The 14,302-nt window shown below is 40.3% G+C and overlaps 1 protein-coding gene across 1 annotated transcript; it reads left to right on the top strand.

Moving 5' to 3' along the window:
* The first annotated feature begins 2,905 nt into the window (after positions 1-2,905).
* On the top strand, positions 2,906-8,281 carry CDCA4 (cell division cycle associated 4). Its single transcript, XM_005417928.3, has 2 exons — positions 2,906-2,990; positions 5,440-8,281. The coding sequence occupies exons 1-2, from the start codon at positions 2,952-2,954 to the stop codon at positions 6,196-6,198; spliced, it is 798 nt and encodes a 265-aa protein (XP_005417985.3). The 5' UTR covers positions 2,906-2,951; the 3' UTR covers positions 6,199-8,281.
* The last annotated feature ends 6,021 nt before the right edge of the window (positions 8,282-14,302 follow it).

Here is a 14,302-nt window from a genome sequence, read left to right as displayed (position 1 = left end):
CTCCCCCCGGCTCTGCGGGCTCCCCCTGCCCAGCGCTCCCGGCCCCCACATGCGTGTCCAGGAGCTCCTGCCCCATCTGCTCAGCCTGCCCTTCCTTCCCCGGGTGCTGGAAACCCTTCCCAAAACTCTCGAGTGCCGGAGAGGTGCCTGCCAGCCCCCTACGCCCCGGGGGTGGGCAGACCCCAGTGCTTCATAGGGGCCTTTGTTCCAGTCTGAATAGCGATGCTTCTGGCCTTACCATCCCTGTGCTGTGTCTGCATCCCACCTTACACCTCGACACCACCACATGGGCACACGTGCATACCTAAAGAGGAGGAGTAGCTCTCTTTCCGTCTTTTTCTCCACTGTTACACAGAGCTTTGGTTTCTTCCCACGGTTCTTAGAAAAGCCAGTGTTGGAGTGGAGAGGATTAGAGTGGTAGCGGGGAGATACGGCCCCTTTTTGCTTTCCTGTGCTAACCATCATCACTGTACTTAGGGCTGTACAAAAAGCAGCACCGTGCTTCACTGAACCTCTAGCACTGGCCTAGGTACATCTTGTCTGCTTTCTCCTAAAGATAAGCGCTGCTGAAATTCCCTATCTTCTCTGTTAGCCCAGTTAGCAGGAAGCAGCTTTTTTCCCTTAAGTACTTAACTATATCTTTGGCAGTATATCACCATGAGTCCAAATTGAGTGTGAACCTTGAATGTCTTAAGTTGATGCTCTAATAAGAACTAAATCAAATTTCAAGCACCTTTTTTGTAAAGCAGACTGGAAATTTGTTGATCCTAAAAGCAAAACTTGTAAAGAATTACATAGTGCTGTGCTATTATTTGTAAAAAGAAGCAAAGCAACAAAACCCACAAAACTCCTTTTCCCTTAGTGCATTGTGCTGCAGCTAGCTGTTGTCTCCTTGACAGTATTTTTTTTTTTTTGCATAGCTGTTTCAAACAGCAGTTTAGTTGAATACACAAAGTTTGGGCTCATGACACTGGGGTAGCAGAGGAAGAAAGGAGATGATGTAGCTCATCAGATACTGCTTCTTGGATGGAGAAAGGTGCTGCTTGAAATTATCAGGGGATTTTGAGCACCTTGACTGTTAACCAGCAGCAGTATTGCTCTGATGTGCCAAAAAAGGTTTTACACAATGGCTAATGCCTTATAGTAACAGAGGTCCTCAAGGTTTGGTTATTGACCTAGGGAAGAACCTGGAATCACATGCAGCAGGTTTTACACATTATTAGATTGCATGGGAAAACTTTCCTTCTGTAGTATGTAAATAGATTACAGACTGGCCTGATCTGCCAGCATCCCCTGTCATTTAGGTTGTGGATGTGATAATGGCTCTTTCACCAACAGCAACGGTCCCCTCCTGTATTTATTGTCCACTGTCTTGGGAGGCAAACAGCCACAGCTTCTCCCTCTAAAATTGTCAGATATACCAAATAGCCTCGGAAAATATTTCAATTTGTTTTTCTCATGACTGCACCATCTTTACCTGTAGTTCTTGGCAGGGGGGTGAGGGGATGTTTGGTGTTGGATGTTTGTTATGCCCTTGTCACCTACCCTCCAATAAAGTAGAAATTTTGGGATTCAAATAGTTACCAGACACAGACTCTCAGAGATCACTTTTCATTTTTAGAATGTGTTCAAAGTGTACCTGGGAAGCAAAAACTTGTGAACTTTTATAGTGTCATAAAGTGTTTGCCAGAAATACGAAATAGTTTATTGACTTGATATGGTGTCTGACTGAAGTTGTAGTTCAGATGCCTTGAGACACTGTTTCTAAAGCTGCTGTGAGCTCAGTCCATTAAAAAAAAAGAGACTATGAGTTGTTTGAAATACAGTTTCCATGACATAACATCATTTAGCTTGAATATCTGGGATCAAGTCAAAAGTTTTTGGCTTGAGAATGTTAAAAGTGGGGTTTTTTTTTCCATTGTGGTATTTTAACGAGTATGCAGCTTCTTGAGCAAAGACATATTTTCTGCTGTCCCACCCCCAAGTCCTTTGTCATCCACCTTCTTCCCCCTCCATTTGACAGCAAGCAGTCTTGAAGAATTGTTTATCACTACACAAAACAGAAAATAAGAACAGATGTCCATGTGCATCCTCTTAATTTGTTTCTTTTCCAGGTATGCATTTCAGTTGCAGACACAGAACTGTCTTGTACTGCACAGACATGTCTAGAAAAGTATCTGAATTGTTTCCATAGTTTATTATAAAAGTTTTTGTAGCCTGTTGGAACAGCATTCTTTTTCATTTCAGTAGTTAAGGGAATTGTTGCATGTGATGGGAAGTTGTATTTGAGATATCAAATCTTACTATGATTTAAATAGGTTTTAAAAACTCAGCCTTTATTGTTAAAGCAGTTTAATTACTGTCATTACTTTCGTTGTTGTCATCTTGCTAAGTAAATCTTAGTCATAAAGTTTCTATGCTGGTAAAGGAAAATTCTCTCATGTTTTGCTATGTTAGAGTTTTGTGTTTGTGCCACCTCATTTTCTCTAGATGTTACAGAGATACACATGGGTTTGTACAACAAAGGTGAAAACTATAGTTTTGTAATAAAAGTAAGGAAGACTTGCTTTCATTACCTTTTGCTTGTGTACACTTTAATGCTCATATGAAAAATTTTTGTTTGCTCTTTGAGTGGCAAAGCTGTAGGCATAAGGGAAAGGCTGGTCCAAAGGTCAGGGCAGTAGCCTAGGACTTGGAATTCAACTAGCATTTTCCTCCTGCTGCAGATTTTGGGGGTATTGTTGGCCAAATCACATTTGTGCTCTAATTGTGCATTGGGTTTAATAGTACTATTCATGTTTCTGGGAATGATGCTCACATCCTACAGGACAGAGATACTGAAGGAAAACTGTCTTGTTCTGCATCTCCTGTCCCGCCTGACATCCTGCTTCCTTCTCTGTGCTTGGCAGGTGGTGCTGTCACTTTTACTGCATGGACTCTTGCTCAGTAGCATGGGAGAAGAGGAAGGACTGCATCAAACACAATTCCTGGTACGTCACTTTTTGCTTCTTAAAGGAAACCCTAACCTGGTGCTCTGTGCAGTCACGGCAACAGGATGGCAAAAAACTGGGTTTATGATGTAAGATACTAACTGAAAGCAAGTGTTAGAAAAAATCCAGTGAATGCTGTGAAAGGTTTATCTTTAAGAATAGATAAATGTTTTTCCTCTGCTTCTAGGTGCCCAAGTGTGTGTGATGTATTGAGGTTTTCAAGTTTTCTCCTGTGCTCTGTTCTCTTGGTGTGCCTTAGAAATGCCAAATTATAGATGTATGAAAACCAGGTTAACATTCAATTGAAGTTTTAATTACTCTTCACAACAATGTAAGTTGAAATAAAAGAAGCTTCAAACTCTGCACAGTGTTTAATGTTTGATGATGTAATCATACATGATTTGTAAACAGTCCCAAAAGATGTTTCTAGAGGTTGTTTCACATGGGGGAGGAAGGGTATGTTCAGAAATTACTGTACATAGAAGTGTAGGAAAAATTAAATAGGATATCCTTTGATAGGAAGTTTGCAGGAATGTCTAAAAATCTGGAAAAGGAACTATCGAGCAACAACATCAAATATTTAATAGGAGTAATGGAAATATATTAGGTTCCAGGATAAAATTTCAGAAGAAACATCCAAAGTATTTAATACATAGCTAATCTATGGATAGCTTTTAAGAAGTTACGAAAAATTACTACAAGACCAGGTTTATTCTATATTGTAGTCTCTGCACATTATGATTTCTAAAGAGTTTTGTACCTTCAGTGGAAAGAAATCTTTTAATAGTTGGCAAATCCCAATGAAAGTTATTTCATGGATATAAACAGCAATGTTACAAGTGTTGTACAGAGTCAGACCAAGTGTTTATCTAGCTGCTGTGCTATCCCCAGGTTTTCACAGTAGATAAGCATATAATGTATTTTGAAAGGAACAGTGTTGTTGCCCTTTGGTGGATTTTTAGTGTCTCTGAAAAAGCTGAGACAGAATTCCTTGAAAATATGTAGAATGTACCATAGCAACCTGAAAAGCAAGGCAGAGTTTAGGGCTTATCAAAGAAAATTGGAGGTTATATAGAAAGACACTGCAATAGTATTTTGGTTTTATCAGCTTGTAGTTGAAAAACTGTTTTGTTTGGGTCACTACCTTGAAAAAAAGCCCCCAAATAGTGGGCAAACAGGAATTCTAAGGACGGAAGACTTAAAAGGAAAATAAGGAAGAAGCATAAATGTAAAGGTCAGGTATCAGCTTTCATTTGCAGCCCAATTTTTATAAGATTTAAAGAAGCGATATATACTGCATTAAAAAAAAAAAGTTACTCTGTATTCCAAGAGACCAGCTGCAATATTTGCATGGGGCACTGTTGTCAAAATTAGTGCAGAAGAAGAAAGAAGCTGAGGCCGGTACTTGAGAGGTACCCCTTATAAAATTCAGCAAGTGATTTTAGGTGTGAATACTGAAAAGCCTCCATGCACCCTGTGTATTTTTAGCTGGTGAATCTAAGCTACAAATACAGGAATTTTCCTGTCTTACAGTCAAGTGGGAAAGGAGTACAGAAGCCCATACAGAGGATGACTGTGACTGTCCTTACTGGACTTGCCCCGTTCTGATTGGAATTACTCAGGTCACTTACTCACCTAAGGAAGGGAACCGGAAGGACTGCTTTGGGCACCTCTGCTGAATGTCTCAAGTTACATGCATGGAACAAATCTAGATATTACTCTCCTTGTAGCGAATTAAGCTAAGCTTTTCACATGTGCTGCCCATGTTTGTTTTTTGGTTTTTTTTTCCATGTTACTCTGTTCGGCATATTAACGTTCTGGAGGGATCGAATCTTTTAAAGATGGTGTGCCAGCCTGTATTTTTATTTTCAAAATCAGAGGTTAAGCATGTCAGTAGAAACTCGGGAGGAGCGAGGAGAAACTGCCTCTGCAGTAGGGGAAATGCAGCCGGTGAGATGTTTGCTTCTGTACGAGGCAGTGGCTCCTGGCTGGCATCAAGTGCGGAGCTCAGTGGGAGCTGGGAGCCCCTGCCCTCTCTGATGCCTTGTGGGAGCTGGGAGCCCCTGCCCTCTCTGATGCCTTGTGGGAGCTGGGAGCCCCTGCCTCTCTCCAATGCCTTGTGGGAGCTGGGAGCCCCTGCCCCCCTCCAGGAGCTGGGAGCCCCTGTCTCTCCAATGCCTTGTGGGAGCTGGGAGCCCCTGCCTCTCTCCAATGCCTTCTGGACCTGCTCACCCCTGGTTCCCGAATGTCGCCTTTGGGACCCGGTCCACGTGTTCCTGACCCCTGTTGTACCACACTGGCCATTCTAGAACATGGTATGACAATTCTGATGTTTCTTTTTAATAAAAGATTAAAGTTCGCTGTTCTTTTTTTTTAGTACCATTTTTTTCCTCCTCCCTCTTGAGCTGTTTATATTATACATGATTTTTTATTTGTTTGGGTTTAACAGGACACAATGTTTGTGCGAGGATTAAAGAGAAAATGTTTTGATGGTGAAGAAGATATTGAAGGCACTCTGGCTGGTATTAAGGCTATTCCTTCCTACAATCTCCAGCGGCAGTCACTTCTAGATATGTCCTTGGTCAAACTTCAGCTGTGTCACATGCTGGTGGAACCCAACCTTTGTCGTTCGGTACTCATCGCCAACACGGTACGGCAGATCCAAGAGGAGATGACTCAAGATGGGACTTGGCAGATGATAAATACACAGAGCACAGGGCAGGCATCCCTGGATCGCCTCGTTTCCACAGATATCCTCTGTCGTTCATCTGGGGATCATCAGGCTGAGGGAAAGCATGGTCCAGCCTATGGTACCTTCAATAAAGACTTTGAGAGTGACCAGGCACAAGATAGTTCAGAAACTATGTCAACAGCCTCTGCAGTGCAGACACCAAGAAACCTGCAGAGCAATGTGTGGGAAATGGAGAGTCCACAAGAAAATAAAGGAAACTTTCAAAAATCTTTAGATCAAATATTTGAGACACTGGAGAATAAAAGTCCTAATACTGTTGAAGATCTGTTTTCAGAAGTTGACAATTCTTATTATGATCTTGATACTATGTTAACTGGCATGATGAGCAACACAAAAATGGGACACTGTGATAGTCTTGAAACATTTTCTTCTCCAACAAATACAGCTTCTAACTCTAATTGTAAATCTGATCTTAATGACCTTGATCATATTGTGGAAATCCTTGTTGAATCCTGAACCTCCTTGTGTGGAGGTAAAGATCTGTTCATGGGAAGAAAAGACTGGAGAAAGCAATTTCCACAGTTTGTTCTATCAAATCTGCACGAGTATTTTACAAATGTCTATATATTATATAGATACATATATTAAGAAGCACTTCATATTGCAAAATAGTGTTAACTCTTAAAGTTAACCTGCAACTTGTAGTGTAATAATCTGATTTATTGTCCACTGAACTGTAAGTACATATGGTAAATGTTTCTGCATTGGGGGTCCAAGGCTCTTGAAATTGGGTTCCTTTTACCAATTTGTTTTAGCCTTTGATGGAGGATATCCTCAGGGAGAGGGATTCTCTTATCTTCTTACACTTCTCCCATAAAAATGGTAATAAACAGAGAGAGAAGCTGGATAACTGGTTTCCTGTTACCCTCCAGTTCCCACTTTGATACACCATAAAACTCCTACCATACCTGCTGCTTCTGTTTTAAGTCCCTACATGGCTCTTAAAGAGCAGTATGCAATAGTTCTTGTTATCCTTGCTAGCTTCTTCTGGGTTTCGCTACAATTTTTACTTCAAAAATAGTTTTAAAGTGTTTATTGGTGTTTAGATTTTTCCAGGTATTTTCCTAAAATATATTTTTTACTACAGATGTTATGTCAGCTGCTAACTTAGTAACTTTTGATCATATCTGCAGTTGATGTATTTTTTGCAAGATTTTCAAAAAGGGATGTTTTTTTACCATGAGCTACCCAATGTAGTTCAGTAAAGTGTATGTAAATGTAAATATGCAATTTTATACTTTGCATTAAAATGTAAGAGCTGTTTTCATGATTCTGTTTTATAGAGTAGTACTTTACTAAATTGAGAATTGTACATTTATGCTTTTCATATCCCACATATTTGAGTATCATTATAGGAAGATCTTTGATCTAGCTAGACACAATTACATTTAATTCATTTCAGACCATACTTTTTTGTTAACTACAAACCTAAATGATGCAGGATTTTATTTATGTGTATTTATATGTAAATGTCATCAACTGAATTGTTTATCATTGAAGTCTACCATCAAATATTTGTTTATATGGGATAACTATCTTGCACTAATTACTACAAAAAGTGTTATTAGCGGCCTTTAAGTCTCACTGGTTGGTATGTCATGATGTCTTGTCATAATTAATATGCTCCACTCTTACCAAGGGTTTCCTCTTGGCTTTTTTTAATAACAAAAACTGTAATACAACATGGAATGGTGGTCTTTTCTTCCAGTACATTTGGTTTAGAGTGTATATAACTAATCTTCTTCCTAGGAGACTTTTTTTGGGGGAAAGGGATAATTTGAGTATAGCATATGATTTTATTATAAATAACAAATGTTTCCCATCAGAAGCTGCTACTGGGGAAAAGCCCCAAGCTAGCAGGGTGTAGGGAAGGGGGAAAATATGGATTGGTTTCTAGAATATGTGAGCCATGGCTGTGCCAGGGGAAGATGTGTCAGTAATGTGGTTTTCTGCAGATCTGAGCCAAGCTAGTTGCTGAAGAAGAAAAGAGAACCTTGCTGTGTGTGACAGGCTCTGCCTTCCCATGAGTGACCTTACCTACGATGCAGATTCTCAGACCTGGAAGGGGATTGGAGATGGAGGTGCCAAAGGGGTGTTAAGAATATTTGAGTATCACTTCAAGAATAAGGAGACCACTGAGCTTACCTCCTCTAGAATCATCTGCTTTGAGGAAAGATATCATTTAGGTAAATTTTGCAAACTCAACAGTTGAATGTGTATTGACTCCATCTTCTGAAACCATGCACTTTGTGTGAGTCTTCAGTCAACTAGAAGATGTTTCCTTGTATTACATTTGGCATGACTTGTAATTGCTGTAGTTAAACCTTGATTAATAACTTCATGTTCAAGGAAGAAATAGCATATAGGCACTTGCAAGTTCAGTCTGTAGGATACAGCTGGACCACAGAGAAGCCCATGCCTTAACTGAGAGATCACTTATAGGTATTGGTATTGCAGCAATAAATGCTGATTCAGGAGGATCCAAATATAGATGAAAACTGTCATATCTCACAGTGAAATAAAGCTGGCTTATGTGGTAGTGTTTGTTGTAGTATCAGAAATTCTTTCAAAAATTATAAATCTGCAGGTAATTTTTCTTGATGTTTTTCTGTATGTGAACCATGGAACTGGAAAGCAGATGCCTTAGGGTAAAACAGAACCAGTTTCAGTTTTATAAAGGGAACATCGGCATTGATTGGAATAACTAAATATCTTCTGTTCCTCTGGGAAACTTTTCCAAAACTGCTCTGAACTGTGTTGAAAATCCACAGGTTTGAGCAACTGCCCTCATACCCTCCATTTTCATTAAATGAGCAATTTCATGTTAAGATATCTGAAAAATGCTCTTCCCCACCTCCTTAGTGTGCATCAGTCTACATGTTACAGAGAGGAATCAGAATAACTTGTTCATAGCTGTTAAACTGTGTATGTCAAGTGCACATGTGTGTATTTATAAATAACTCTATACTTCATCTAGCTGGGTGCATTCCTTTACTGAGGAAGCTGTGCCTACTTAAAACAATTTATAGAGACTACTTGGCTTAACAGGAAAGCTGTTAGGTAAGTAGGCATTTGTGGAGTTAAGCATTTAAACAGAAATATATATCCTGTTTTTACATTCTTAAAACCTATGCCAAATCTTATGTGTTCTTACAAGCCTGGTATCTTGGCTCAGCAGGTATAAGAATTGGTATTGCTGAAACTTGCACAGTCACTATGCAGAACTGTTGGGTGCCTACAACTGGTCTGACTTTGCAGAGACCAGTCGGTAAAATCAGCTTGTCTCCCTATTGGTTTAATAATGTGTCTCAGTCTAATTCAGCTTCTCATGCTTCACTTCTTCTGGTTAAAAAAAAATAGAAAAAAGAAGCTTCATTTTTTAACTGCTATTCTCATTTCTTTCGTGAGCTGTTACAACAAATGGTGAGAGATGATACTTGCTGATGGGGATTTTTTAATTTCTACATGTAAATAGGAAATTTAAAAAGACATAGCTTCTTAAATTAGGAAAGGTTTCTGACAGATTTTGCTGCCACTCCCAGCAGCCTTTTTTCTCTTGTGCTCCTAGGGAAGAGTTGTGGAGCTTGCACAGCATCAAAGTCGTGTCAGACAAGGCTGTTGGTCTGCTGATGGCACTGGGCTGTGGACTTGCAGCACAGCAAGCACTGTCAGGCACATAGCTAATATCCAATCTACTTCCTTTGCAGGTAGCACTGAGTATCTGTGCCCTTTTTCTGTGCCTGTGGTTTTATTTCTCCTTTTCCCTTGCCAGAAAATCAGAGATCAGGCACAAGAAGTGCAAGGATCCAGGCTGCTGCAGCAATGGCTTGTCTGCTTATTGCTTGTCCGTTCGCGTAGCGTTTGTTAGTTTTGTTTAACCCCCTCTCTCTATGCAGCTTTGGAAGTCTGCCTAGCAAAAAACATCACCTGTCTCTACAACCAGAGCTATATTTGCCTAAAGAACAAATTTGGTCAGTGAAGAGAGAATCAGGTCTTTGAATTGAAAAAGCACCTTTCCTGAGCAGTCTGACTTGGAGGCACAGCAGTGAAGGGTTTCAGCCCGGAGCAGGTTAGGGATTCACACACGAGCTGAGCCTTCAGACTCACCAGGAATTACCTGTTCTCAAAGCTGTCCTTCAACTTTTTTGAAGTCTTGGGTATGTCTGGGCTACTTTAGTAAGCATTTTAAAAGGCATTATTGTAAATTGACTGAGAGTATAGTTTAATATTGTAATTATCACACCATTATGGATTTTTTTGTGTCTCAGAATATTGATTTGTGTGACTGCTTTACAGTCTCGCAGCTTATTCCATATTCCCTTGTAGGTAAATGAACTGTCAAAAGCTAGAATGAAAAAAAACCAACACATTTGCTTTCTAACATCCATGATAAGACAAATAAAAATGCTTTCAAAAATTACTTTTGTTCAAAGTGAAAATATGCTTGTGTCTCAAGCCTAGGATGCAGTCCCATATGCAAAAAAACCCCATGACTGATGCTGACAAATTTTGTTTGCTCATCAGTTCTTAAATGAGTGTTATTTCACACTCTGACTAATACTAAGAGTACAAAGCCACCAAGTTTCAAAGAAATGAAATAAACATCTTGGGAACATGCGTATTTTGGTCAATCTGGCTTATTAAGTACAAGGTTTTGCAAGGATTGTCTGAACTTCTTTTGGTGTCTCTTGCAAAGTTGACAGCTTAGATAAGTTTTCCTACTTTTTTCCCAAGGAATTTTCATGGAGGGGTGAAATCTCATCGAATAATTTGTCAGGAAAGAGACTTATTTTAGATGTTTGTAAAAAAAATTTTTGTTTGGGGAAAAAAAAAAGCTAGTGAAAAATACAAAAATTTCATTATTTGACATGATTTTCATAAGTTAGTATGGTAGCTCTTTCTTTAAAAAAAACAATAATTATTCATTTTCTTAGCCAACATTCCCCCAAAATGAGTGGTTTATGACCTGAAGAGTTATTGTGGTAAATGTCCATGCATGACAAACATGTCAACAGGAAAACCTAATGCCAGTGGCTGCTTTGCATTGCATAGGGAAACATTTGAGTAATTTCAACTGTCATCTTTTTAGGGAAGAATAATTTAAGGTACAGGTGATTACTTGACTGCTTGCAAAACCAGAATTAAACAGAAATTGTATCCCCATGTATGCTGTATTTGGAATTCCCCATGGAGCTTCCCATGGAGTGGGAAGTGCAAGGATGTACTGCAATAGTAAAATGTTTCAGAAAAGGAAATAGTATATACTATTTTTCATGTTCCATTTACAGAAGACTTGGAGAGGAAATAAAGAAAAAGTAATGCAACTTCAGCCTGGAGTTGTGCAACCTTACAAAACAGGACTTCCAAAGGGAAGAGTGGGTATGTTGATAAAAAATTCAAAACCGAAAAGAGTTTAATATGTAGAAGAAAAAAACCCAGTGCTTGTAAGAAATTCACTTTTCTGTGTTTGAAATCATTAATGACAGAAAGGCTAGATATGGAAAGCACTGGGTGTTTGGATTATTTTGTGTCCAGTGAACTCACTGAAGTTTAAGACAAAATTGCTGAAGGGTTATTTGTTTAAATTGAAGCTCAGTACTGTCATTTGCTTTTTTGCCTCTGTTTTGTTTGAAGGGTATAGGGGGAAAGTGCTTTTTCTTGTAAATTGTGATTCTTTTGACAAAAGAGAACAATGGCTAATTTCCTATCTGAGAAATATTCAGTAAGGTGTTGTTAGGTTTTGTAATAATCATCTTGTGTCATGGCTTTTTCTAATAAACTTGAGTAGGTGTAGGAATAGTTTGTTCACAGAGGCTTTACCACCATAAGAGGTGTTAAAACTAACCAGGGTTTGGTGCAGTGTGCTCTGCCTTTCTCACTTCCCTGTGGAAGGGTGCCATAACAGGATCATTCTGCCATTCAGCTTTAGAACAGCTCATTCATTTCAACCAAATCCATCAGATCTCACAGTCACTACATTTTTAGAATGTTTCCAAGTGTGGAGATACCAGAAGAAAACAGCATTCTGTACTGATAAACAGTAATCCAGATAAGGGAGAGATGTAAGTTTCCAGGCATGAGACCAGCTTCAATTAGAGTTCATACCTTAGACACAGAGTAATTAATCACAGACATAAATCCATAGGAAAGCAGACTTCATTAGTTCTTGTGTTCCTGAACTGTGTTTTTGAATAGATGCTGAGTGTGAAGGTAAGAAGAAGTAGCAAACCCCCAGCATTCCTTTCAGATGAGTTATATAGAGACCTTGATTGGTTTGGGAGTTGTTTTTTTCCTTGGTTTATGTGAAATTTGCTGCAAAAGCAAATATGCTGCTCGTGAGAATGGCATCCTGGCCTGAGTGAGTATAGTCATACTGAAAGGCCGTGTTTAAAGCTTTAAAAAATCATATACAATGTTTTTTTCCTTGGTTTGCCTCAAGCTTAGTTCAATACAAAATGGGAGAGCATTAGACTCCTAGAACATGACCTCATTTGAGAATGTAAGCACTTTTTAAAGGAAGATTTTTGTCAAGAAAGACCTTGTATGTGAGCTCAGCCTTCTGAATTCTTCACTGTGTGAGACAAGCATGGCTCCTCTAGCACATGAGACATTAAATATTGCCAAGCTAAATGAGGTTCCAGTTCTTTTATGTGAATCCCACTGTTTACACAAGCAAAAAAGTGACCAAACCCTTTGCAAATAATCGCCACATTTTGTGTCACTTACATTAACTTCTTCGGGTGTTAAGCCATGAATCCAAAGTTCTGATGCATGCATTTAAATAACTCCAGGTTCTTTTTTTCTGTAGCTCTTGTCAGATCATGCTTGAAACAACTGACCTTTCTAGAAACACCCACTGTAGAAGGCACATTCGGCCTTTCTATTGCACAGAACAAAAACTGCTTACAGAACAGCTGACCACCTCAGGTTAATCACTCAAGCAAGAGTGAAGAGGGTAGGGTGACCAGTGTTGGTGTCTTTCTGGAAGGTCTGCTGGACTGGAGGAGAATGGCTGTACCAGAGGCTCAAGTGTTGAGCTGGAGAGGGAGAATTGTCCAGAACTGTCCTGGTGCTGCAGGGCTGCCCAGAGGTCATAGACTTTTGGCCAGCAGGGATCAAGTCCACAAAACCTACTTGTTTCAAGCTATGGGGACACTTTGGTGGTACTGCTAGTTAAACTATCCCTTTATATTCCACATTAGACATAATGATTCCAGATCCATCCTTTCTGCCACCAGCTACCTTTGTATGCCTGTCCCGTGTCTATTCCTTGGAGATAATCCCCAGCAGATGGCAGGGGTCGGTCCTGGTGCAACACTCCTGGCTGTCCCTCGTTGACTTCAGCAGACAGAAGAATCCTGAACATCTCAGAGTTACTCCTCCACTTAAGCCACAGTGTGTGGTGGGCAGGAAGGGATCTGGGGGAGGTGTTTGGCCCACTCCTCCCCCTCAGTGCTGACACTGGTCCTGCACTTACACTTGGTGCAGCAGATGGACCATGGGGGCCGGGGTGTCCCCCCTCAGCTCCGGCAGCGTGTCAAAAAGGATTCATTAGTGCTCCTCATGGCAGCACTCGCTCCCTTCTGTGCTCCGTGACCCCAGCAGCGAGGTCAGAGCACAGCTGTGCCTGGGGAACTGGGGACACCATGCTGCAGGAGAGAGGTGGCCTGGAGAGAGGATCCCCCTGTCCTCAGCAAGGGACCTGCAGGGGTGACCTTGGCTTTCTGTCTCTCTGTCCTTCGCCCCCATTGCACACTCCTATCCCGAGTGCCCATCAGGACACACAAGGGTTAAAATCTGTTGGACCTGAGGGTTTAAAAGAAAAAATTTCCTTTGCTGAATAATCGCAAAAAGCAGCTGATCTTTCATCAAGTTGTAGTGTATCTGCACCAGAAAATAGCAAATGTTTCTGTAGTATTCATGAGACCAACATGGAAGCTTGTGTGCGAGCTTGGTGTGTACTTGCTGTCCATGTAGGAACCCGTCTGTGCAAATGTCCTTGAGTTTGGTTTTAATGTCCTAGAAATTGGCTCTTCCAGAGATGGGTTTAGATCGAGCAGCTTTTAGGGGATGCGTCAGGTAACAACCCATGGCAGGGTTCGACAAAGGATCAAAATCGATCTTTACAAATACTTCAGTGTCAGATTTTGAAATCTGGTTTGTACAAACGCTCGTGCCAATGTAACTTGATTACGCAAATGCCCGTGAAAAGCAAATATGAGGTTTGAGCACGGCTAAAACCACCTCATCTTTGAAGGAGCTTTTAGGGGATGCGTCAGGTAACAACCCATGGCAGGGTTCGACAAAGGATCAAAATCGATCTTTACAAATACTTCAGTGTCAGATTTTGAAATCTGGTTTGTACAAACGCTCGTGCCAATGTAACTTGATTACGCAAATGCCCGTGAAAAGCAAATATGAGGTTTGAGCACGGCTAAAACCACCTCATCTTTGAAGGAAAAAAAAAAAATCAAGTGAATATTCATGGGAGAATTGTGCAATGTTTGACGTAGCTCTAGGGCTGGTCGGGAGACGTGTGCGCCTGGTTTCCCAACAGGCC

The sequence above is a fragment of the Geospiza fortis genome, unplaced genomic scaffold (assembly GCF_000277835.1).
Source record: "Geospiza fortis unplaced genomic scaffold, GeoFor_1.0 scaffold23, whole genome shotgun sequence".
Taxonomy (NCBI): domain Eukaryota; kingdom Metazoa; phylum Chordata; class Aves; order Passeriformes; family Thraupidae; genus Geospiza; species Geospiza fortis.
This window is presented reverse-complemented; position numbering and strand designations above follow the sequence as displayed.